A 26,328-nucleotide genomic window follows, 5' to 3' on the forward strand; every position below is an offset into this window, starting at 1 on the left:
CTCCTGCCAACCTGAGCTCTGCCCTGCTCCTTGGCTCAGGCCATCCTTCCTCCTTCCTTCTGTCCCCGCGGCTGCAGGGCCTCATCGGGATCACTGGGACGAGCCACCATCAGCAGCTCTGACTTTCCTCCCTGCCTGGGATGGGCCCCGGCATCCTGGCTCCTTCCCGCGGGTGGCTGTCCCTGCTGTCTGGCCATCACCACCACCCCCATCCTTCCCTGTCCTGCTCTCGCTGCCTTGATTCTCAGCTCTCTCTCATACTCCCAAACACTCATGCCTCCAAGCAACGTGGTTTCCTCAACGAAGAAATTATGTGAGAATAAAAAAAAGAAAGAAATTATGTGAAAATAGAAAGGGAGTCTCAAGAGACAGAGCAAATAAATGCACCGCATGGACCTTGTGAGGGGAAAAATGAGATGGGGAAATTTGAACACTGGATATTTGATTAAGGGATTCTTGTTAGAATTTTTAGGAATAATAATGGTATTGTGGTAGAATTTCTTTTTTAAGTCTTACGTCTTCTGGAGAACTATACTAAAGCTTTATGGATGAATTGATATAACATTAGGATTTGCTTCCAAATCTCCTAGAACTTGGGTGGGAAGAGGGGAACAGGGTGTGCATGGCAGAGAATTGGTCTTGAGTTGATAACTGTTAAAGTTGGGTAGTAGGGACGTGAGGGGTCCTTGTATTCTAATCTCTACTTTTATATGTTTGATAATTTCCATAATGAAAGAAGTTTTGAAAAAATAAGAAATCCTGGGACTCCCCTTGGTGGTCCAGTGGTTAAGAATCCGCCTAGCAATGCAGGGGACGTGGGTTCGATCTCTAGCTGGAGAACTAAGATCCCGCATGCTGCAGAGCAGCTAAACCCACGTGCCACAACTAGAGAAGCCTGCATCTTTTGCAACGAAAGAGTCCACACGGTGCAGCCAAGACCTGGAGCAGCCAAATGAATTAAAAAAAAAAAAAGCTGAAAAATCCTGTATCTCAAATATTTTCATCCAAATAAATTTTGGTTTTCCAGAGTGCCTCCAAGAATTCTGGATAGCTTAAGTTTTACTGTACTTTGTAAACCCCCAGTAGAATTAAGATACTGAAGCTCTACAAGTTAATTAAAACCACGGCTGCAAACAGAAAATTTTAGGACACGCTAAAAGAAGAACTTCATTTCTCTACACTGAGCCCTCAACCACCTCCACTCGCTTCTCCCCCTTCCTTTTTGCAGCCAAGCTGTGGAAATGGGGGTCCCTTCCAGCCCTGCTTCCTTGCCGCCCCCTAAGTCCTCCCAGCTCCTGCCCTCCCCACCCCTGCGCCCTATGAAAACTGTTCCAGCAAGGCCTGACGATGCCCGCTCTCTGTACCCAGTGGACACTTCTCAACACGGTCTCTGCAACATGAAACGCTGTGGACACCCCTCCCTTGCTCCTGCTCTGAGAACGCCCGCCCCAGAGCTCACCTGCCTCTCTGCTGCCCCCAGCCACCCCAGGAATTGCTTCTTGATCACTCGTGTCCCTCCCTGGTCCCTCCCATCTCTCCAAAGTCTCCACATGCTACCTGGCCAAGCTCATCCACACCCACGGCTTCAAGCACCTTCTCTGGGCCCACAATCCCCAAATCTCCGCTTTCAGCCCAGCTTCTCCTGGAGTCACAGGCCCAAATAAACATTTAACTCTGGAGGGGACCTTTCTGCTTGGATGTCACAAAGGCTCCCAGGCCACAAATCCAAACCAAACTCTTCTGCAACCCCCAGCACATCCTCCTCCAGGGCTGGGGTGTCATGGGTGGCACCACCCACCTTACCAAGCTGGAGACTGGAGTGTCCCCAGAGCCCTTCCATGGTCCCTTCCTCTCCTCAGCCGTCAGTAAGCTCTTCAATTGCTCCTGCCGCCCTCAAACTGTTACCTGATGCTTTACTCTCTCCAAGCCTCAGGTACCTTATCTGTAAACTGGAGATAATAATAGTGTCTCTCTCCAAGGGTTGTTTGGAGGGTTAGATGAGAAAATGCATCCATTGGAACAAACAGGGGCAGAACTCAGCTCAGTAAAACACCAGCTGTGTTCATCTTCCTCTCCACCTCCTACGAGGTCCCCCATCAGGCCTCCATCAGTCACCTCCCACCTGGCCTGTCAGCCTTCCCACCATCTCCCCTGTCCCATTCACTCTAGCCAGACTCCAGCCAGAATCCTCTCTCTACAATGCAGACCTGGCTAAACTCTGCCCCCAATCCTTCTGTTGTTCTTGGTCATCTTTGCATAAACTTCTCACGGGGCCTGCAAAGCCAGGTGGGGTCTAGGCCCTGCTTTCTCTTTAGCCTCACTTGCTCCCAAACTGCATCCCTTGGCCCCTTAGCCCCAGGCACACTTAAGCCTCTCACCTCACTACCTTTGTCCAGGCAGTGCCCTTCCTTTGGCAGGATCACCCTCCCTTTCTGTCCCCGATAGTCCTCCACTGTCTAAGAAGCTCCCTCTGTCCTCTGCCTCCCTGGCCTGGGTGGCAGTGGTGACACCCACCAGATTTCTGGGTACTGAACTGAGTTCTGAGCAGGTTCCCCCAGGTCCATGAGCTCCTTGGGTGAGAAATCCTCTCGCTCATCTACGATGTGCCAGTGGCCAGGAGAACACAAGCGAAGGATGAGAGAAAGGGGGGAGTTAAGCTGTGAAGAGGAGAAGTCAGGAAGGACTGGAGCAGGACATCTGTCCCCTGTGCCTGCATTCCCACAGGGCCCCATCAGCTGGACCTGGCCCCTTCACTCCTGTCACAATTCTCCATTACGTCACCTGCTTGGCCCCTCTTGTGACCCCATGGCCACGGGCATCTTTGGAGGTTTCTGAACCTGAGCTGGCGTCTGGACCAGTCAGTGAGAGCTGATCATAAAAAGGCACCCTGATCCCTACTTTCAGCGAAGTCAGGTTGGGAGCATGAAGTCCACCCTGTATTGGGCACAGAGTGGATACCAGCACACTCTAGATCGGAGCCCCCACCGTGACCCCTGCCCTAGACCTGAGTGTCAGCTGTCTACCAGCGTGCCACTGTGTGGTACCCTCTCCTCGGCAACTCACCAGGACGGTCCCTCTCCCATCACAGACCCACTGCCCCTCACGCTCAGGATTCCAGCTGCCAACCCCGCCCCTGGCAAGCTCCCACTTGGAATTGCTACCGTGCCCTCCCCTCTCTACTGTCCACCTCCCTCTCAGCTTGTGGACACGATCCCGAGGTAAAAGTCCTTCCCTTTGGCAGTTAGATTTGCTTAAGCCTCTACTGCCTTAAAAATCCTTTCTTCATTACAGCTGGATTCCTCCACAGACTACCTTCCTGCCGTCCTTGCACCTCCTCTAGCCATTGTGATCATGATCTGGACTCCACCCACACCAAACTTCAGTCTGGCTAAAGTCACCAGTGACCTCCTTGCAGCTAACCCCGACAGCAGACTGGTTCCCTCTCCTGTGTCCTCTGAGAAGCAGAGAACCTGCTGGCCCCTCCCTCTTGGAATGCTGCTACCCACCCCCTTACCCTCATTCATCCTTCCGATTTTAGCTTGCATGCTGCCTCTTCTGGGAAGCCCTCCCTGATCTACACATAAGGTCTGATTCCCAGGCTACACGTTTCTTCCATAGCACTTATCAGTTTGCCTATGTGATTGTCTTCCCAACTGTCAACTCCACAGGATCTGTTTTGCTCACTGCTGAACCCTAGTCCCACCACACAGCAGGGATCCAAGTGTGTGTTGCTGAATGGTCTGATTTAAAAAAAAAAGGCATCTGGCCATGTGCAGAGAAAACAAACTGGGGGAGACGAGGCGGCAGCACTGAGCTACGGGAGGTGATGGGGCCGGACCACAGTGGGCTGAGGAGCAGCCCCGAGGCGTCATGCACGGTCAGAACGGCCTGGATTTCAGGTCCTGCAGGCTGGGAGAGGACAGGTCAGAGCCCCAAGGACAAGTGGACACTCCACCAGCTGCCTGTCTCTGAAGTGAACCCTCAGAGGCTCTCACTGACCAGTGGCCCCGCGGAACCCAGCGCCAGTCTGCCTTCTCCATCTGTGCCCTGCAAAGCTGGGCGCACGTGGGGCGGGGTCAGCGATGCCCAGTCTCAGGGGAGCTGTGAGAACGGCCAGCAGCTTAGAGCCTCCCCATCGTGATCACGTCTCATCGGCACGAGACATTTATCCTGCCTCCTACCACGGGGAGCCCGTGTCCGGTGCGTCAGGCCTGGCTTTCTCTGGCATCCATGCTCCAGCCCTCCCTGTGCTGTGGGCCTGAACAACATGGCAGGAGAGGCAGTTGGGATGCTGGCGGGCGGGACCCAAGCCCAGGACTGCCCGGAGCCAGGCCTGCCCGGCAGCGGGATGTTGGGGGAGGCGGGTGGTGAGAACTGCTTCACGGCAGACACAGGACACTCGCTCGTGCAGCTGACACAAGGCGGTGGCTACATCTCCCCGCAGCGCTCCCCACCCCGCCCCCCTCACAGGGCAAGCACAGCCTCACTCACAAGAGACAGGGGGATGGACAAGATGGCACAGGGATGGGGGGCCGGGTGGGGCAGGCAGGCTCGGCGGATGAAGCGCCGAGACCGGGCAGCGGGGTCCTCATGGAGTGGTTTATTACGATTCCGTCTCACAAGGCAGGTGGGTGGGCGGCAGCGGCACACGGACTCCAAGCCCCCGACAGACGTCTGCCTCGGGCGCATGCAAACGGTGCGACATGGTCAAGCGCAGACACGGGGCGACCGAGGCAACATGGACACGGGACACGGGGTGGGGAGCAGGGCCGGGGCGGTGGGTCCCTGGAGAGGGGCCTGGCCTCCCCAACCCTCACGGGCAGGACAGGAAAATAAGATTCGTACTTCTTGTAAAATGCCCATTTGCTGGGTACTTTCTTTCTCCTTATCTTGAAAAATAATAAAAAATAAACACACGGGAAAAAAAAAATCTCAAAAAAAGAAAAGGAATAAAACTCTAAGAAGGCGAGAGATGGGAGGCCAGGGGGAGCTTGACCACGGTAGGGAGTCTACCCCCCGCTCTTCAGCTTCCTCCCATCCGGCCCGAGGGCAGGGCTCCCAAAGCCCCACAGGTGGGTCCATGAAAGAAGGTGCCAGGCCTAGACGGGGTCTCCGGGGGCCAGAGGGGGCGCGGGCTGGGACAGGAAAGAGGCCCACCAGCCTCCTGCTGGGCTCAGTTCGGGTTTGGGCCCAGTGAGCGGGGGCGCGAGGTCCGCAGTCTCTCTGGCTCAGTCCCCGCAGGCCCTCGGCCCGGGCGAGGCCGACAGTCACAGGTGCAGCTCGTGGGTCTTGATGCGCTCGAGCTGCTCGCGGAGCTGCAGGAAGGAGGGCCGCATGGCGGCGTCCAGGTGCCAGCAGTTCTTCATGACCTCGTAGACTGCAGGCGGGCAGCCGTCGGGGGCATCCATCTTGTAGCCCTTCTCCACCCGCGGGACAACGTCCTTCAGGGGCTGCGCAGAGAAGGGGGTGGTGTGAGTCGGTGTGAGGCCTGACCCCAAGGGGACCCCTACTTAGGACTCCTCTCCATGACACCCCTAGTTCTGTCTCAGATCCAGGTCCCGGGGGTGGCCTGCGAGGACCCCAGGGCAGGCATGCAGCTTCCAGGCCTCAGATGTGGGAGGCAGGGCCCAGTGAGGCCCCCCACCCTGCCACCCTCCCCTTTCTCCAAGCCCCTGTCTCAGCCCCAGCGCCCACACTCACAATTCTTGGATAAGGCACTCGCCCGAAAGAGTAGATTTCCCAGAGAAGGATCCCGAAACTCCACACATCAGATTTGGTGGAGAATTTCTGCCATGTGGATGGGAGAGGCGGTGTCAGATCCTGGGAACTGGGGGTGGAGGTGACCAGCAACCCCATCCACCCCTGCTCAGGCCCAGAGGAGAAGCCCTCCCACCTTCTCTCTCAGGGCCTCGGGGGCTGTCCACTTGACCGGCAGCTTGCCCGTGTCCTGGGTGCTGGAGGCCTCTTTGGTGAGGCCGAAGTCGCTGACCTTGGCCACGTTGTCCTCGGACACCAGCACGTTGCGGGCGGCCAGATCCCGGTGCACGAAGTTGTTGCCCTCCAGGTACTCCATGGCCTCACAGACGTCTCTAGGGGTGAGCCACCCGCACATGTCCTCAGGCAGGGGTCCCGTGGCAGGGCAGCTCCCCCCACCCCCAATCAGGGTGCTTCACTCACAGTGAGAACTTGAGGAGACAGTCTCCGCCCAGCACCGACCGACCCCGAGACCGCAGGTAGTCCACTAGACTCCCCTGGGGCAGGACAGACAGGCCCCATAGGTTAGACATGCCCTCCAGACCTCAGGGGGCTTGGGGCTGGGTAAACGGCGACACTCACGGGAGGTGTGAGGTGAGGGAAGGGGCAGGGGAAAGGTCAGGACATCACTTCTGAAAGAACATCAGATCCTACACGTTGGACACTGCACTCAGCAATTTTCATGCATTTTCTCTTAATTCTCATGAATCTCGGAGGAAAACTCTGTTACTACCTCCCTTCACAGGTGAGGACCTGAGGTCTGTGGGTGACACAACTTTTCCAAGGTCACCAGGAACGGCCATTCCACTGGTCACCTCCAATGAATAAACGGTGAGCCAGGACAAAAGCCAAGCCCCAGCGGCTTCAGAGCTCAGCTGGAGAGCAGGGGCTGTGGGAGCATGGGCCCAGGGCACGCGGGGGGCCTGGGGCAGGCACACACCTTGGCCATGTACTCGGTCACGATGTACAGCCCGCCCTTCTCCTCTACGATCACGCCTAGAAGCTGTACCAGGTTGCTATGCCGGAGCTGCCTGCAGCGGGATGGGGTGCTCAGAGCCTCCAAGCCTCCCCATCACCTCCCGGCTCCGGGGCGACCCGCCCCCCCCCGCACCCGCTGCCCCAGCTCACGTCATGACGGAGGCTTCAGCCAGGAAGGCCTGTGCAGTGGCATCGTTCTTGATGCATTTGACAGCGACTTTGTTCCCTCGGTAGTCCCCCAGCATCACGTCTGGGGAGACAGCGGGGCTCGGTCCCTGGGCTCCCCATGGCCACCAGCGCCCCCCAGGCGCCCACCCTCCCTGGCTCACCTCCAAACTCCCCCTTCCCTATCGTCTGCAGCAGCTTCAGGTCCTTCATGCTCAGCGCCCAGCCGCCTGGGTAGGAGGGGACAGGGGGGCAGGAGGCGGTGGTCAGGGAAGGGGGGTTGAGTCAGAGCAGGGGTTGCAGCAGAGGAAGACTGGACTATGACATGTGTGTTCCCTGGAGGTCTCCAGAGCCTCTGGGATGGGGGTCGTGCCAGGAAGCCTGGGTGGGGGAGGAGGCGGGTGGGCAAGAGAGGGGTGGGGTGGGGGTGGCACTCACTGCGGAAGAACTCATCCTGGGCAGCCACGGTGCCCTCCATGACCTTTGGCTTGATGAGGCGAGTACAGAGGCCGTCTGCATCTGAGGTGTAGTGCTGCAGGGCGCAGGGCAGCCCCTCAAAACCGGCCCCTGGGCACCACCAGTGCACCGCTCTGATCTGACCACCAGAGGGCAGCAGAGGCCGGTCCCACCCAGTCCAGAGTTGCTTTGGGGAGGGAGGGCTCCCCATTTTCCAGCAGGGTTAGGGAGGCCCAGACACACAGCCTGTCTCCCATGCCACCCCACACACCAGGTGCTGGACGGACACTGGCTGTTGCTATCACTCGGCCGCACCAGCAGCCCTGACTCAGCCTCTAGCCAGGTGTGCAGAGGACCCCTGCCGCAAGTCAGGCCAGCGGCAGGGACAGTGCTGAGGGTGGGTGCAGGAGGCACCTGAAGGCTGCCTGGGGCAGAGTCGGCCTTCGGAACTGCCAGACACGGGGGCCACCAAGGTGGAGCTCGAGGGGCCATGCTTATACACACATGATTGGGCAGACAGTTCTGAGTGGCTGGAGGGAAGCTAGCTCTGGGATCAGAAGACTCAGATCTAGTTCTGGAACCTCCAATTCACAGCAGGGTGACCAGCAGCAGGTCCCTTAACTGCTCTGATCCTTTGTTTCCTGGCCTACATACTGGGGTGCCATCTCCGTGTGGAGGCACTGTGGGGTCAGAGATCAACCCTGGCACACAACAGGGGCTCTATGGAGAAACAGGGAAAGGCAGGCTCGCCGAGGCTGCAGGACCTGCCCAAGGTCACCCTGCCAGTGGCGGTGGGGCTGCAGCTGGAACCCAGCAGGCCCAGGGGCCCCGCTCACCTCCACCAGCTGCATGAGGTTCTCAAAGTACACCTCTTCATCGATGCTGAGCTTGCTGGCGTGGTACATAATGCGGTAGTGCTCCACCTTGCCGTCACAGCTCACGCACAGCGTGTAGTCCCCAGGGTAGTTGGTGCTCTCCCGCACCAGGAACAGGCCCGTCTCTGGTGGGCACAGGAGCCGCTCTGCCTGTTCCCGCGTGATCTTGCCGTGGAACCAGCTGCAGGGAGGCCAGGCCTGGGGTCGTGGCAGCCCAAGGGCAGTGCCGGGCTCCACTTCCCAAAGGCCCTCCCCCTAGCTGGTGCCTCCCCGGGGTTTGTGGCTCAGACAGGCACTGAGGCCCCCGTCCTCTGCTTCCCGCCCTTCATCCCCTCTGAGGTCCACACCCATGCCCTTCCTCTTGTCTTGAGAGGCCCTCACGGACATCCCAGCTTTGCCTCCATGCTTTCCTGACTCTCTTCCTGGGGACTCAGGGCTCCCGTCCTCCTCCCTCCCAGACTGGAGCTCCTGATCGCTCCTTGGAGGTACTCACGGCATGAGGCTGAGCTTGGTGCCTGCCTTCACACCCTCCCGCTTCTGGACATAGTTGGCTGGGATGATGCCCTCACGGCCCACCTTGTTCTTGGCTTTGTACCAGTTGGGGTCCTGGGGAGAGGGGAGCCCAGACACTTTCTCAGGCTCACCCACCCCTGCAGGGGAGCAAAAACCCAGAGGTAGGTGATGGGTGGGGGTGTGAGGTCCCTGGTTACCTTGGTGACAGCCACAATGGTGAGCACGTCTCCTTTGCAGAAGGGAAGGTCTTGCTCAGCAGTGCCGTGAAAGTTGTACTTGGCAATACATTCTGTACCGGATGGCCAGGCGGCCTGCAGGGCAGGCGACAGGTGGGCGGGTGCAGCTCGGGGCAACCCCCACCCACCTGCCTGCACGCCTGCAAGGCCACAGCCTCTCGCCTAGCCTCCACAAGCCTGGGTGAGGCGCCCCCCCTCCAGAGAGCGCTGGGTGCCTGCCAGCTGAGTCTCACCCCCTGGGCTCCCATCTTGAGTGCCTGCATCTGAGTTCTACTTTGCTAAGAGCCAGGGCTGGGGAGAAGGAGAGCGCGTCGACTTGCATTCTCACTCTCTCCCCTCTCGGCTCCCCCATGGTGGCGTGGGGACCCCCATCCCTGTAGTACCTGAATTGCCGACATCTTCCTAGAAGATCTGGCGTCCCCGTGTCACAGGAAGGCCGACCTGTCACTTGGTACCATGAGAGCTGTGGGGAGAAGGGGGGACTGAGAGGAAGCTGTGAGAAGAGACGGTGCCTCTGTCACTGAGATCCTGCTCCCTCCCCACAGCAATGTGAACAGATGCCAGAGGCTTCTGGAGCTGGGGTCTTGGGCAAGGGCTGCCCTTTCCAGTCCTGGCAGGCTGGGGACACTGGGCAGGGAAGGAGGGCCGAGGACCCCCAACCCTGAGCCCACTGTGGCCTTACAGCCCACAGAATGACCGACCGAGCCCACAAATCACAGCGGGTGAGTAGACCTGCCCTACCAGCCCATGGCGGGACATCAGCTAAGCGGTCTGCGAGGGCCACTGAGCGTGATCACCAAGGGCGGCTGAGGTCACTGAGGTGCTTGGGATTTGGGGAAAGTCACTTGTCCTCTGTGGGCCTCTCAGTTCTGTCGCCTATAAAAACTCGCCCAGGCAGTATCTCTGAAATCAAACGTAAGCCAGCTCCATGGCCTGGCCACCCCACTTCCGGGCACACACCCGGGAGATGGCAGGGCAGGTGTTGCCGAGACAGGCCCGGGAGCCTGGTCTGAACAAAGTGCACATGGGGACTGCCCAGATGCTCGCCGGGAGTGAGAGAACAGCTGTGTGTAACACCGGATAGCAGCAACCGTGATCAGCCGCCACTGTGGACCAGCACTGACGCGCCTCTAAGCGTCTGCTGACCAAGACGCTGGCAGGAAGCACACACGCCGCGTGACCCCATCTGAATCAGGTTCGGAATCAGGGGATTCCCAGGGCAGGATGGAGACCTCGGAGGCAGCGGCTAGCTGACTGGAAGGGGGCAAGCTCAGCTCTGGCAACTCACCGAGCTGTGCCCTGAGACTGGTGTACCTTCCGGTGTACATGTCGACTTCAATACGGTGGACTCCCCCGAGAAAACGACCTCAGCCTGACGCCCCCAGAGCAGCAGTCAGCCCCGTCCTGCACACACACTCTCTGCGGCCCCAGCTCAGCACTCCTACAACCATCATCTTCCCATACACAGCCCAGAGCCGCTGTGTACCTGTCTCAGGAAGCAGAGGGATGGGACTACTGTTCTTTGCTGACAGATGAGGAATCTGAGGCTTAGGCAGGGCCAGTGGCTCTCCCATGCTATGGTATGTCAGAAGAGAAACACCTCCATGTGTCTTGTTCCCAGGCTCATTCATGTGACGGACAAAGTCTGGGGCCTGGCTGACATGCATGAGCAGTGGAAGGAGACATTTAAATGCAATTGCCTAGGGGTGTGACGGAGAAGACGACGGCAGCCCACTCCAGTACTCTTGCCTGGAGAATCCCATGGACGGAGGAGCCTGGTGGGCTGCAGTCCATGGGGTCACTAAGAGTCGGACATGACTGAGCAACTTCACTTTCACTTTCATGCATTGGAGAAGGAAATGGCAACTCACTCCAGTGTTCTTGCCTGGAGAATCCCAGGGATGGGGGAGCCTGCCTGCCCAGGGGCTGCCGTCTCTGGGGTTGCACAGAGTCGGACACGACTGAAGCAACTTAGCAGCAGCAGCAGCAGGGGTGTGAAGGGAGTGAGGACTGCAGAGCTCAGGTGGGCTTCCTGGAGGAGGGAGCACTGGAGCTGAGCCTGGAGGGTTGCAGGGCTTGGAAAGGCAGGGGCACCCCCGCTGGAAGCCCATGGTGAAGGAGGGTGGGAAACAGATCCTATGGTCTGAGCACCTTGTCCGCTGCAGGGGATGGAGAGGACTGGGCCTGCAGGGCATAGACCCTGCAGGGATGTGGGGCTTCTAATGCCAGGTGAGGAGACAAGCTTGGCTTCTGAGGGCCATGGGACCTGGGACCTGAGCAGGGGGGCGTGTGGTCTGGGTGACCAGAAGGAGCCGGGGGGAACCACCACCACCGCTTCCAGGCGCCACTCCTGGGGCAAGGCTCAGGCAGACCGGGCTCTGACGAGTACACAACGAGCAAGAAACTCAACCCTTCTGATCCTCGGATCTCACATTCCGAAGGCGGGACAGGGACACCAGCAAGCAGGCTATGGAGGGAGTGGAACGAGCCCCCAGACTTGGAAGTGTCTGGCATCAACCCCCTGCCCCTGGGGATCAAGGGCTTCCCTTCCTCCTGGAATACACCGTGCTTCCTGTCCCAAGGCCAGCGCGGCAGCCTCTGCCATCTGGGCAGGGAGACCGGATCCCCCCGGACCCACACACTCTGACACGACGGAGCCACCATGAGTACAGGAAGCAACTTTAGGCTCCCGAGAACCACCTGCGGGAGCCATGAGCTCCTCTTGCCCCCATTTCATAGACATGGAAACCGAGGCTCAGGAGGTCGCAACAACTTGCCCTAAGGCACACCACCAGTTAGAGGTGATGGTCTGGAATTGGAATCAGGGTCGCTCCGTGGTTGGCTGGGTCCTCAACCTGCAAGCCCTTCTGCATAGGGGCTTTGCCAGCACTCTGCATCCCCACATCTCCCCCTCCCTCCACGGAGGCTGAGATGCTGTTAGTCACCCTCTCAGCTGTCAGTTTGCAAACACTCTCTCCCCGGCCTGCAGCTGCTGCCGCCGCCTCCCCACTGACTTGAGGATAATAAAAATAATAATAGGCCATGTTGGCTGAGCACTTACTCTGTGCCAGGCTGTCCTTGACACATTATGGTTCATCAAATCCTCTAACAACTGAGAGAGAAGCTATTATTATTCCCATTTTACAGGTGAGGATGCCGAGCTAGGCCAAGAGGCAAGTGGCCTTACCCGAGGCTACACCTCCAGTGAGCATCCTGCCTCACACAGCCGTCAGAGGCCTGAGCCAGCAGGCGGTCCTACCCCCACGCCTGCTGCCCTCTGCCTAATGTGCCCGCACATGTCTACAGGGTTGCTGGCAGGCTGGGACCACCCTGGCCTAGGGAAGAGAGTGCAAGGGAACAGGGAGAAGCGAGCGGTGCTCAGGGGGACGGGCGAGCCCAGAGGGGTCAGGGGGGCTTCCTCGAGGGTCTGGGTTTGAAGAGGACAATCAGAAAAGGAGCGGTATGAGCTAGCCTTCCCCTTGCTCTACTGGCTATGGCTTCAGGACTCAGTTTTCCCATCTGTACAATGGATTGGTGACAACCTTGCAGCTCCCAGGGCTGCTCTGAAGCCTGCTTTCTTCACACAGAAATCCTGCTGGAGGGAGCTGCAGATACTCTCTGATGGCTCCTCCCTGGCGAAGTCATGAGGCCAGGAGGACCCCGTCCTTAGGGCCCTGAGGGTCCAGATGGGTTATCCCCCTCCAGGTCAGAGGCCAAGAGGCAGCGGCTGGGAGGGGCCACTGCAAACTGTGGCCTCTGATCCAGCCTTGGTCTGGCACAGAGGGGCCCTGCCGGGGTTATCTGAACCTTGTTTCAGGCAGCTTTGTGGAAGAAGTGCAGGAACAGTGTCCCGGGAGTCATGGGCTCTCAGTCCGGTTCCTGCTCTGTCACCAACTTGCTCTGTGACCTTGGGGAAGTCCCTTGAGCTTTCTGGGACTCACTGGCTCTGCAGCACGTGAGCCAGATCCCTTTATCACCTGCAGCTCCTAGGACTCTGCCTCCCTGCCTTGCCATTCCCTCTCCGCCCCTCCCCATTCTCTACCCAAGGAACTTCCACTCAACCTCTGGGGTTACACAGGTGCCTAAAAAAATGTAGCAGAAGAATCCCTGCAGCACTGTTTGGTGTGGCAAGAGGCTGGGAGACAAATTTTATGTCCATTAATAAAGAACCAAGTAAATAAATGACCAGATATCCCCAAAAGGGAAAAAGGCCAGCTGAGATGGGGCCCAGACGGATCTCAAGGTGTTGAAACAGAAACCTCCCCACGACAGAGGAAGTAGAAACGGCAAATGACCCGCTCAGGTCATGAGGCGCATGTTGCGAGGGGTGCAGCACAGAGACGTGGCATCTGAGGACCACGCTCCAGATTAACCGGAGAGAGGAAGTAGCGCTTCCACCGCAGCGCGATGCGGCCCATGCCTCGTTCACCAGGTGATCAGACGGAGCAGCAGCACCGAGGAGAGGCGCAGAAAGAGCGCCTCCCGCCCCGAGGAGGGCACGGCATCCTGTGCGACAGGCCACAGAGCAGCCTAACCTGACTCCAATCAGGGAGCCCAAATATCCGGCCCGACTTGAGTCAAGGTCATTAAAGACAAAACAAACAAGCACAGGCTGCGGAATGTTCTGGATTAAGCAGGACACTAAAGAAACAGGACACAACAACAAAATGGTAATTATGGGAGGTGAGGGATGTGTTAGGCAACCTTACTGTGGTAATCGTATCACAATGTACATCTGTATCAAATCTTCACACTGCACACTACTTAAATTCACATAACACTAAACAGCAGTTATATCTCAATAAAGCTGAAAAAGAAAGAAAAGACACACGACAGCAAGACTCAATGAGTGATTCTGAATCAGATTCTGGATCAGAGGGAAAAAATAGCTATAAAGGTCACTTGGGGACAACCTCGAAAAATGAAAACGTTAGATAATATGATGGAATTAATGTTAATTTTCTTAACTGTGATCATGGTACTGTGATTATATAATAGATCTGTGCTAAAATACTTGAGAGGAAGGTATGATGCCTGCAAACTCACACTCAAATTGGCAAAAAAACAAAGTATATACATATGTCTAGTACACAGAAGAAGAGGTAAAGCAAGCGTGGCAAGCTGTTAAAGACCGGCGCATCTGGGCAAAGTATCTATGGGTATTTGAGCGTGTGTGCTAAATCGCTTCAGTTGTGTCTGATTCTCTGCGACCCCATGGACTGTAGCCTGCCAGGCTCCTTTGTCCATGGGATTCTCCAGGCAAGAAAACTGGAGTGTGTTGCCACGCCCTCCGGGGGATCTTCCCTACCCAGGGACTGAACCCGGGTCTCCTGCACTGCAGGCAGATTCTTTTTCCATCTGAGCCACCAGGGGAGCCCACATATGGGTATTTATTATGCTATTATTTCAGCTTTTTGGTAGGTCTGAAAAACTCAAAGACCGAGAAGAAAAAACAAAAAAGCAAGGTGCAGGACATCATGCATGGTATATTACAATCCTTGTTTTTCCAGAGGACATACCATTCATCCCTGACCTCAGAAATGCAGAGATATAAGACAAAAGAAGCTGATAACAGAGGTTATCTATCTCTGGGAGGGGGAAGGAGGAGTGAGGATCAAGTTCAGGGGAACTTCTTTTTCATTGTATATCTGCTGTCCTTTGTTAAGAAAATTTGTTTTCTTAACAACATTTATCTATTGAGTGAGTGAAAATCCCTGCGACCCCATGGACTATACAGCCCACGGAATTCTCCAGGCCAGAATACTGGAGTGGGTAGCCTTTCCCTTCTCCAAGGGATTTTCCCAACCCAGGGATCCAACCCAGGTCTCTCGCACTGCAGGTGAATTCTTTACCAGCTGAGCCACAAGAGAAGCCCATGTATCTATTCAGTTCAGTTCAGTCGCTCAGTCGTGTCCGACTCTTTGCGACCCCATGAATTGCAGCACGCCAGGCCTCCCTGTCCATCACAAACTCCTGGAGTTCACTCAAACTCATGTCCATCGAGTCGGTGATGCCATCCAGCCATCTCATCCTCTGTCGTTCCCTTCTCCTCCTGCCCCGAGTCCCTCCCAGCATCAGAGTCTTTTCCAATGAGTCAACTCTTCGAATGAGATGGCCAGAGTACTGGAGTTTCAGCTTTAATATCAGTCCTTCCAATGAACACCCAGGACTGATTTCCTTTAGAATGGACTGGTTGGATCTCCTTGCAGTCCAAGGGATTCTCAAGAGTCTTCAACACCACAGTTCAAAAGCATCAATTCTTCAGCGCTCAGCTTTCTTCACAGACCAACTCTCACATCCATACATGTATCTATTACCTGCCCCCTAAAAATTACGACTGAGTTTCCCAGGTGGCTCAGTGGTACAGAATCCACCTGCCAGTGCAGGAAACACAAGAGATATGGTCCAACCCCTGGGTCGGGAAGATCCCCTGGGGGAGGAAATGGCAATCCACTCCAGTATTCTTGCCTGGAGAATCTAAATCCCATGAACAAAGGAGCCTGGTGGACTACAGTCCACGGGGTCGAAAAAGAGTCAGACATGACTTAGTGAATTAAAAAACAGGAAAAAAAGCAAAAATTACGATTAGTAAGAAAATAAATAACTTTTTGAAACTGACTCGTGCCAGGAGTCTTCCCTTGTCACCTGGCTGTGGTGGCTGGCTGCTCCAGGCCTCCAGAGCCTCTCACGTCTCATGGTCCAGTGAGAACCTCCCCGACCCTGGCCTGGGAGCCCTGCAGGAGTAAAGCCGGGCTGACTCACGTCCTAGCAGGAGCCAGGCCCAGAGTGCTGGGCAGCGAGTGAGTGCTGAATGAATGACTGAGCCGACAGACAACAGGGGGGAGCCAGGCTGGCTGCTCCACACTGCGGCCCCATAACCGACAGGACTATACTTAACCCCAAAGGGCCAGCGGCTGCCACCCCACCCCACAGAGCTGGGGGACAGGGGGCTTTCACTCCGACTTCCTGCCCCAAACCCTGCTCCCAGCAGTCCTTGTGCTGGGGTCCTGGGAACAGGCTGGGCACTGTGCCCAAGTGCTGAGGTCAGTGGCCACAGCCTCAGGCAGGCTTTCTTGGGAGCCCAGGCTGGCAGGGAGGGGGGAAGCCCAGAAACTGCCCTCTTCCTGCTTTGGGGCAGCCGTAGACCCCAGAGCCAAGCACGTGCTGAGGGCCAAAGTAGGTCAAGGGGCTCCTGCCCTGCCTCCTCACCAAAACTCCACTGCCTAGTGGGGCGTGGGAGCCTTCAGTAACTGTTTACACCCAGCTAAAAATACCCACTGAAAAGGGAAGTGCACAGGAGACCTGGGGGGGACTCGGGGGCCACGGTCCCCGGAGACTCTGGTCCAGCCATAGGACCCGGCTGGAGCCGCTGCAGGGCAGGGGCAGCCCGCTGGAGGCAATAAGCCGGTCCCCCTTGCCCTCTTGTTCTTTGAGCCATCGTTTCAAGAGCCTCCCTGTGTGCCCAGCCCGTGTGGTGGGACAGTATGGACAGGAGGCGGAAGGGCCCAGGAGGGTCCTGCCCTTGGGACCCCAAGGTGCTACGCGGCTCCTCTCCCTGGTGCCTAGCCCTGCTGCTGCTCTCCTGGCTGGCTGCCAGGTGGTCGGTCAGTGGCGGCCAGGTGTGCTTGACGCCTCAGCGGGCAGGAGAGACAGGGGTCGGGGCCACTGGGGAAGGGGTAGGGGGAAGCAGAAACTGGGAGGATCTCAGGTGGAAGCCGCTGTGCTCGATCAGGCCAAGATTCGGATTTCACACCATGGTGCACAGAGGCTTAGCTGAGAATGAAGAAGCGTGGGGTGGGGTCTACAGGGGCTCTGAACCCAGGCAGTCTGGAAGCTGCTGACAGGTGCGGGGCAGATGCAAGCAGCACTGTTTCTCATTGGGCGCCCCCCCCCCCCACCAGCAAAGGACAGTGCACCTAAGAAGGGCGGGGCACGCCAGCAGCTGGGCTGGTTTGGCAGCTGTACAATCAGCCCCGCCTCTGGTTTTGCAAGGGGCACCCAGGCTGACGGCATTGTGATGTCTCTGGCCACACACCAGGGCGGGGGTGGGGGCTGGTTCCCACTAAGCTGGCCGGGTGGTCGCAGAGCCTTCAGCATAGCCACTACACAAAATGTCTCAGGGCTGGGCAGCAGCAGAGCTGGGCACAAGACCCCTGGAGAGGGCTGAACCTCCCTAGGGGTCAGGAGAGGACTGGAAGGAGGGTCCCACTCACTTTGTCTCCGGTGTGTGCTGTCCACCCCCCACCCCAGGGCTCCCTCAGCCTTCAGCACCCCCGGTCCTAAGGGGAGGGGCGAGACGAATGGCTGAAAAATGTTAAAAACCAAACTGCAGCAACTCACAGGCTTTTTTCCTGCCCCCCAGTGGCTCAGTGGGACCGGAAATCCCGTCTAGCGGTTTGGGAGAGGCGGGGGCTGGAGGAGAGGAGCCTCATGGGGTGCCTCCTCCCCCAGGCACTGCTGTGGCTGGAGGCTGTCACTCCTGGCCCAGAAAGGTTTCTAATTACCGCTCAGGAGCCTAATTACCTACATGCACTGGGCAGGGGGGACTCCAGGGCTCCCCAGGGCCCAAACCCAGGCCTCAGTTCCGCCACACCCCTCGGCACAGCCTGTGGTCTTTGCACCTTCATTTGCCTACATTTACATATGGCCTCTCAGCACTGGTCTCCAACGAACCCTTGAAAACCAGACTGTCCTTGTCCCTTACCCCAAAGGCCCCTGGTCACCTTACAGGTGGGAGACTGTGGCCTAGCGGCCGGTGAGAGGTCTAGAACTCTGACCCCCCGATTCCCGTCTCTGGACTCCCTGTCTCAGAGAACACACAACCATGCTACCCAGCGGAGAGAGAAGGGTTACCAACGCCCTCCCCCACGGGACGGACTGTGAGCACAGGAGCGAGAGCCTACTGACCCAAGCCTGCCTTAGTTACTTCACCCTCAAAAAACCCCCGTGAGGTTTTACTGTTATCTGTTTGACAGAGGAGGCGCCCAGCTGAGAACCATCACCCAGCTTCCAAGGGGGAGAGTGAGGGTTTGAGCTCAGGCTTGTCTGAACTTGGTCAGCCAACCCTCCACCCTCTCCTTGGGCAGGATCGATGACGTCCTGGACAGACAGGTGAGGGAGGGCAGCTGAGGGGAGACCGGCCGGCCCTCCTGCTCTGGTTACATCTGTGCCATACCCTGCCTTGCAGAGACAGGCCAAGAGTTTGTCCAGGGCCACAACAGCAGCTACAGAAATCAGCAGCCCCAGAGAGTAAGGGCTCCGGCCAATGACCTCTGCCCCCACCCACCTCTTTCTCAAATGCTTCTTGATTTTCATGGCCCTGCCCCTCCAGGAAGTCCTCCTGGCTGCTCCAGCCTACGCAGATCCCCAGCTTCTGAGCTCCCACCAGCCCTGCCAGGAAGTTGGAACCACAGGCCTCCCCCAGTTGACTCCTCTCTGAGTCTGGCCTCCTCTACTGGTCGGCAGGGGGCTCTGAGGGTTCCCTCTCCCCTCCAGTCTCCCTGTGGCGTGGCCAGCATGGCCCGGGGCCCGCAGATATCCGGGCCTGGGTGAGGAGCAGAGGTTGGGCTGAGAAGCAGCAGCCAGGGGGTGCAGGTGTCAGGTGGCACCCAGGTCTTCACCCACCCGCACAGCTTCCAATCATGTGGAGAGCAGACCGACAGGGGGTAGGGGGTGCGCCAGGCAGCCTCTCTTTTGTGTCTGGAGGCCCAGGGCACGGAAGGGGAGGGGGAGGCGGAGGGAAGCTGCGGTTGGAGGCCCAGCCCCACCGAGGCGTTCAGAGCTGGTGTGTGATGAGAAGCCACGTTCATCACAGGATCTCAAAACCAGGAAGAGAAACTGAGCAGGCAGAAGGGTGAGCTGGGCTGCACGGGGGGGCCCCAGCTCCCCGGGGCCTGCCAAGGGGAGCTCCTGGACAGTCACTGGACAAACCACTTGGTCCTCCTGGGCCTCAGTTTGCCAATGGGAAAAATGGGATTTCTCTGCCTGGTTCTGCCACTATGGGCCTAACTGGTATGGGCTGCAGTATGCCTGAAGCCAGGGGCCCTCCCCCAATTACTGGAGTACTCCTGGTCCCACAGCGGGCTCTGGCCTCTCCTGGGAAGCAGGGCTTGGCCCTCTGCAGCCAGCCTTGCCCTGCTTGCTTCTCCCCTAAGCCACACAGGGAGCACACTAGCTCTTCCTCACCAGCTCTTTATTTTTAGGTCTGAATTTGACTTTAATCATTACTTAGCGGATTCTATTTCCAGCCCTTGGATGAAGGGACCCAAAGGAGAGGAGGAGGGGAGGCGTGCTCCTTGCCTGGGATGGAGGGGTGGCCTGCTCCTCCACCCATCCTGTCCCCAACCAAGAAAGGGGGGCGCTGAGAAACACCCGCGGTGCTCACCCCAGCCAGGCCAGGATCGTGGAGAGGACCGCACCCTGTGACCTCATCCCAGCCCGGGCTGTGGGACAGGAGGGCAGTTGTAATGCCCACTTCCCCTGCGCTAAGACCAGGCAGGAGGCAGACACTCCAAAGGCTAAAGTCTGGTGGCTGGAGCCTGAGGTCAGGCGCCGGGGAGCCCTCTGCATTGAACGAGCCACCTCAGGAAGGACCCTCTGCCTAGGTTAATTCTGAGCCATACTGGGGTCATCTGGACTATGGTCTCATAGGCCCCGGGGTGCCGATCTCAGACTGGTTTCCTCCTAGTGTCCCTGGGGTGGCACTAGCAAGGCACATCCCACCCCCATCCTCCACAGAAGCAGAATAAGAGGAAGCAAGTGATGTCACAGCAGTACACACTCAGGTTAGACCCGGGCAGCACCTGCCAGAGAGAGGGCTGCCAACACCCGAGATTTCCCAGTGATCTGTGGACCATCTATGTTCCCTTCAGCTCCCAGCTGGGAGGCTCTGGAGTCTGTGGGCCCTGGCCCTGCTTTCTTCCCTCCTTCAGCTGCTCGGTGGGAGGATGCGGCCGGCATGGCTGTCCCTGGCTTGAGGCTCAGGATGCCTGGAGTTCCTTGCCCAGTACTCAGTTTTCCCAGGGAGTAGGTCCCTGTCTCTACAAGGGAAACGTGGGGCTGGCCTAGGAAGTAGCTGAAGCTGAGGGACAGGAGGCAACCAGGCTCTTGGAGAAGAGGCCTCATTCATTCAGCTCTGATGCTAGAAGAACAGAAGGAGAAGGGGTAGGGCCAGGCCCCAGAAACCAACCCGTAGCCCATCTTCCACATGGTGATGGGGCGGGCGGGAGGCAGAGAGGGGCGACAGGACACTGGCCAGAGCAGTCTCTGAACACAGGGTTTCAGAAGGGCTCCCCGGGCAGAGACCACCCTCGGTTAGGTGAGCCACAGCCAACCCTGGCCCTGGCGTCTTCTGCACATGTCGAGGCAGCCGGCTGTGGGCACTCTCTCAACAACGCCCACCCTTCTTACTGAGCATCTAGTGGATGCCAGGGGCTGTGCCAGGCACCTTCCAGTACCTGGGTTAGTTAGTTCAGCGTCCGCACACTCCTCTCTGAAGTAGGGACTGCTGTTGTGTATATAAAGGAACCCTGGCTCAAAGGATGACCTGCCCAAGATCCCTCTACCCTGGCCTCAACGGCACAGCCGGGCCTAGAGTCACTTGTTGGCTGGGTGCCACGTTGCCTACTCTCTCCAATACCCTCGGCTGCTCTGGGGGCCTGTAGTAACAACAGTTACAACAGCGACAACAATCACAGACGGGCAACAACAGTGCACAAGCCTGGGGAGAGGGCTGGAGTATTGCCGCTATGGCAGAGCTGTCCGGAATATTCTGTAGCTTTTTAGAGGCAAAGTTACAGACTGTGCAGCAACATGAGAAAATGCCCAGATACAGTATTAAATGAAAAAAGGTGTGAAGGCACGTACTCCCAAATGACAACAGCGACGAAGGAAAAAAGATCGGGGAAAGACTGGCTGGGAACTCCAAGATACTAACAGCCTCTGCACTGGGGAAGAAACAGTGGGTGAGTTTTTCGTTTTCTAAATGGTCTGTAGTGCTGTTTTGTTACTTTCTAAATTAAGCACCCTAACACTACATACCTACATACTTAGTTTTCTCGTAAGGAACTCAGGCTTTACGTTCTGGGGACCTGCCTGTCCCCTAGCTCTGGTCCTGGTGTCTGGGACATCAAGGGATGGCCTTTCTGATTTGGGACAGCCCCTGAGACACACGAGGGTCCTTCCCTACCTTCTCTTTTGCAGATCAAACACCTTTGGGTTATTTCTTTGAAGCCAAGGCTTCAAAGCCCCCAAAGATGGAGCCAAGTAGTGGACCTCAGCAGTCTTGGCCGATCAGGGGGCAGCCAGGTCACACTGTGGGCCCTGGGCCTCTGTCTCTGCCTGAACTCTGGTCTGTTCCAGGATGGTTCAACCCCTAGGAGCCTGGTACCCTCTGCAGTGATGCTGGAGACCCTCTCTTGGTCCTTCTCAGTCCCAGGTCTGACGCAGACAGAAGAGCAGGGAGGAAGACACCAAGCTCGCCAGAGAAAAAGTGAATCCCTACACGCATGCTTCCTGAAGCCAGACCCTTTCTACGAGGGCCTCGGGACCCTGGGCCCCACCTGACAGCTCACAGGCATCCAACCAGGTCAGCTTTCAGCCCTAGGCCTTCGGGTTGGAAAGGAAGTTAGGGCTGGGTGAGGGGAGAGCCTCACAGACCCACCATATTTGTGAACCGTCCACTGCGCCTGTCAGGGCAACCGGAAACAACAACAATCAAGGGCAGAGGCCTGAGTGGAACAAACCTGCCAGTGGCCCTTGGGGCCCCAGACACGGCCCTGTATCCTCCAGGGGACCCCCACACCTCTAGGAGCAGGATCCTGCCACACTCCCAGTCTCCCTCCTGCCACCTTCGCCCTGTTCCTGCTGGGGCCCCAAGAAAGACACTGGGACCATTAGGGTGTGGGGAGCTTGGAAGAGACCATCTGGGTGTCCCCACTCTGACAATGCTCCGATGCCAAGGCGGTAGCATGGTCCCTACAGGGCTTTTGTCTTCCTCTCCAGATCCCAGTTACTAGCTGAGCCAAAGGTGTACAGGAGGGCTGAGTCAGGAGAGCCCACTGGACTGCTTGAGCTCAGAAGCAGGGGTACGCCCCAGGGGTGCCCCCACGCACTCGCCACATCCCATGAGTGGGACCCAGCCTCAGACACCAGGGGGAAACCCCATAGGTAGGGCCGATGCTGCTGAGCCCAGATGGAGGCAGCGCTGGGGCCGGAAGCTCTCTCCCTTCTCTCCAGCCCTCTGTAGGGGAGCACGTGCTCACCCCACAAGGTCCCATGGGCCAGGCTGGGGGGGGCTTATGTCCCTCGTGGATAAAGGTACCTGTATCGTTTTCCCCTGCCCATAGCAGTCCAGCCCTGCAGAGTCGGGGGAATGAGAGGACAGACAACCTAACTCTGCCAGAGGCCCGGGACAGCAACTTCCCCCTTTAAGCCTCAGTCCTCTGGCCTACAGAAAGGGAGGGGAGAGGAACCCCTAGTTAAGCTTCAGGAATCTGATGGCTGGACACGCCCCTTCCTGACACCTGGCCTGGGCCCTGAGGAGCCTGGGAGAATGGGCTGACAAGGCTGCCAGCAGGTGGGGGCATGGTCCTAATAATGCCCAGTGTCACCTCCACCCACGACACAGGCCCTGCCCAGTTTCCCCACCCTAGGGTCAGAGGTCCCTTGGCTTAGGCCTGGTTTTCTGGGAGGCTCAGGGTGACAGGCTCAACCTCTGGCAGGCTCAAGGAAGGTGGCTGGGCCCTGGGCTTCCTGGAGACGGCAGGGCCTCCGCGGGGTGAATGAGGGAGGGGTCAGAACCAGGCAGGCCAAGGAACCTGCAGGGAGGCCCGGGGTCAGGGAACGGCAAACCGCCCATTCTCCAAGGGCCCTGGTCCATACTGACCCCCTCCCTCCAGCCTCCAGCCAGCAACCACGAAGCGGGTGAGGGGGAAGACAGACTCGGGGTGGCCTGAGACAAGTCTGTGGGGCTGGAAAGGCAGTACCTCCCTAGTGCGCTCCCCTCCCAGTCCGGCTGACAGTGACTCCCGGGAGATTTCGAACCCGGGAAGGAGGGGGGGCGGGTAAGGGAGGTGGGGGATGGGTGTGGACGCTACGGCAGCTGCAAGAGAAGCGGGACGAGCGACCTCCGCCCGCCTCCCTCCGGGAAGCACCCGGACGCCCACCTCCTCTCCCGGCCCGCCAGGCACTCACCTCTCTCGGGGCACTGCGGTCCGGGCAACCTCGCTGAGGGTAGCATCAGCGGCCTGCCGGACGGTCCATGCGGCCAGGGGGGAGGGGAGGGGCGCAGGGGTCCCCGGGTGGTGAGGTACAAAGAGGTCTGGGTGCGAGAGGAGGGGGAGGAGGGACGGCCAGACAGAGGCAGGGGGATGGCCGTGCGGCCCGGGTCGGGGAGGGAAGAAAGGCGGGGGAGAGGGGGCGGGAGGGAGTCGGGGGGGAGGAAACAATGTAGCCGGCGCGGCCCCGGCAGAGTTCCGCTTCCGAACGCCGCCACCGAGGCTCGATGCGGGGACGTCGCGCCGGCTGCCCGGGGCGGCCCCGGACGCTGGTTCGGGGCGCCGCAGAAGGTCCCCGCGTTCCACGCCCCGGAGGCTCCGGCGGCCACAGGCTGGCTGGGGCGGGAGGGACCGCTGGCCGGGGGGGGGGGTGGTGGCCCCGACGGCGGCGCGGCCGGGAGACCGCCCCGCTCGGACCCCACCCCAGCAAGACCTCCGCGCGGGGTGCGGGCTGGGGCGAGAGCGGGAGGGCGGCGGCGGTCGCGGCGGCGGCGGCGGCGGCGGCGGCAGCAGCGGCCAAGCTCGGCTCGCCCTGGGCTCCGCTGGGAGGAAGCTCGCAGGCCTGGCGAGAGGAAGCGCGGCCCGGATCCTCCGCCCGCGGCACCGCGCCTGCGCGAGGGAGCCGGCCCGGCGCGCGGCGGGGCGTGGGCCGACGGAGCAGCGCCCCCTGCCGGGCGCCGGGGACACTGCGGGGGGTGTGTCCGCGCGCGCGCCCTGCCCCCGCCTGCCCGCCCGCGTTGGAGGCTCCCGAAGGTCCCTCAGGGAGGTCCGGCCAGCCCGCCTTGGAGCAGCCTCCAAGCCTTCCCCGATGTACAAGCGACGGAGGCCAGGCCTCGGGCCCTCTGCTCGGATCTGTTTGTGCACAAGGACCCTCACCCGCAGGAGCATTCATCCGTTCGCAAGGATTTCCTGGCGCTGCCAGTGTGACAGGCCCTGTTCTGGAGTCTACCCGCCGGGCCGCTTGGTGGCTGTCAAGGAGTTCCCAGCACCGACAGGCCAACAGTCAAGCGCTAGGAAAGAGTTGACAGAAGTGAAGAAGGGGTGTACAAGGTCCACAGGAAGCAGAAAAGAGGGGAGGGCCAAAGGGGAGACTTGATAGAGCTGGGACTTTAGGCAGAAGGAATAAGCATGGGCAAAGGTCGGGGGAGGTGGAAGCGCTTGACCCCTCTGTGCTGGGCTCAGTCTTGTCGACTCTTTGCGATCTGTGGACTGTAGCCCACCAGACTCCTCTGTCCTTGGGGATTCTCCAGGCAAGAATGCAGGAGAGGGGTTGCCGTGCCCTCCTCCAGGGCATCTTCCCAACCCAGGGATGGAACCCCGGTCTCCTGCATTGCAGGCAGATCCTTTACTGTCTGAGTCACCAGGGAAGCCTCCTGACGGCTCTGGGAACTGTAAATGGCTCAGTATGGCTGCAAGTTTGCAGGGTAGGTCCTGTAAAGTCGTGGGAGATGGGGTCCCCTCAAGCCACAGAGCACAGAGAAATCCAAAAGGCCTTATGGGACTTTCTTGGACTTTGTTTTCAGCCTGGAGGCAATGAGGAAGTTGTCAGTGACTATGTGACCCCGGGAAAGTTACTTAACCTCTCTGTGCTCTAGTTTACCAAATGGGGAAAGTAATAGCACCAACTTCTTAAGGTTCCATGGGGGAGGAAATGAGTTAATATGTCTAAAGTGCTTAGTGTGCAGTGGCAGGCACTTAGTCAGCCCTTAGCTAGGTATCATTTCTTCCTATATATTATTGTTAATGAAGGACAGTGTGATGGGCTCTGAGCTCAGGAGCAGACAATGAGCGTGTGTGTGTGTGTGAGGGGGGAGTGTAGAGTTGGGGGTGAGGGGGCGCGGTGAGGATGGAGGAGAGACCAGAGACTCCAGTGTAGGTGGGAGGCAGGGCACTTCCTAGGGACTGGGTCCTGAAGGGAGGTTCAGGGTTGGATGGGCGCAGGAGAAGGCCATTCTGTGATGGGGAAAGGAGGTGTACAGGAGGTGAAATTCAAGAGAAGTGAGGGATTCAGGAGTGAGAAGGACAGTCAAGGGTCTTGTGGGAGAGCCAGCTGAGAAGACAGTGTGGTTGTACATTGCAAAGGGCTGAGCTGGGTGTGCCTCCCCGGACAAACTACAGGATGGCCCTCTGACCGAATGCACCCCTGGGCCAATTTCCAGTAAGAAGCCAGCCCTGCAAGGAGGGAAGTAAATGTAGTCACACCACTGCCCTTTGAGGAGATGTCCAGTAAGTCTTAGACACAGCTGTGGTGTAATAGGAAAAAAGCATGGATTTGGGGTTCTCACAGTAAAGTTAAATCTCAGCTGAACCACTTCCTAGTTGTGTGACCTTGGTCTAGTTACTTAATGTCTCTGAGCTCAGTTTCCTCCTCCATAAGATCAAGTTCAAAATGCACCTCTCTTGCAAGAGTTGGTGAGAAAAAAAAAAAAGAGAGAGAGAGAGATGGTGCAGATTCAGCAAGATAAAGGCCTTGGGGTGGGGGAGGTGGGGAGGGCACTCAGTTTGGTTGGTTTCCCTTTCTTTCCTCTGAGGTCAAGACGGAATGATAAAGTGGGACTGGATGGAGCCACCCCTCAGCCTAAAGGAAAGCACTTCAGCAGCTCTGCAAAAGGTTTGAGAAGGGTCACCCTGACATCTCCCCTCCCCCACTGAAGCAGCTGGCAAAATGGGAAAGGGCTGTGCTGCTGCTGCTGCTAAGTCACTTCAGTCATGTCCGACTCTGTGCGACCCCAGAGACGGCAGTCCACCAGGCTCTCCCATCCCTGGGGTTCTCTAGGCAAGAACACTGGAGTGGGTTGCCATTTCCTTCTCCAGCGCATGAAAGTGAAAGGTGAAAGTGAAGTCGCTCAGTCGTGTCCGACTCTTAGTGACCCCATGGACTGCAGCCTACCAGGCTCCTCTGTCCATAGGATTTTCCAGGCAAGAGTACTGGAGTGGGGGGCCACTGCCTTCTCCAGAAAGGGCTGTGAGGATCCCTCATTTCAGTTTTGTCACCAGTCCCTCTTCCTTTCCTCCCAAACATGTCTGACTTCTTCCCGTGGGTTTGCTGTGGCCTGAGTGTGAACTTTGGAGTCA

The 26,328-nt window shown here is 58.2% G+C and overlaps 1 protein-coding gene across 1 annotated transcript; it reads right to left on the reverse strand.

Moving 5' to 3' along the window:
* Positions 1-4,585: 4,585 nt before the first annotated feature.
* CSK (C-terminal Src kinase) lies at positions 4,586-24,748 on the reverse strand. The gene is made up of 13 exons (XM_069560189.1): positions 23,171-24,748; positions 9,361-9,440; positions 8,939-9,052; positions 8,722-8,834; positions 8,190-8,409; positions 7,336-7,429; positions 7,062-7,127; positions 6,883-6,982; positions 6,695-6,785; positions 6,178-6,251; positions 5,894-6,089; positions 5,701-5,787; positions 4,586-5,450 (listed from the first exon to the last, which is right to left on the reverse strand). Exons 2-13 carry the CDS (start codon positions 9,373-9,375, stop codon positions 5,268-5,270), a joined length of 1,353 nt encoding a protein of 450 aa, XP_069416290.1. The 5' UTR covers positions 9,376-9,440; positions 23,171-24,748; the 3' UTR covers positions 4,586-5,267.
* Positions 24,749-26,328: the final 1,580 nt, after the last annotated feature.

This window comes from Ovis canadensis, chromosome 18, assembly GCF_042477335.2.
Source record: "Ovis canadensis isolate MfBH-ARS-UI-01 breed Bighorn chromosome 18, ARS-UI_OviCan_v2, whole genome shotgun sequence".
NCBI lineage: Eukaryota > Metazoa > Chordata > Mammalia > Artiodactyla > Bovidae > Ovis > Ovis canadensis.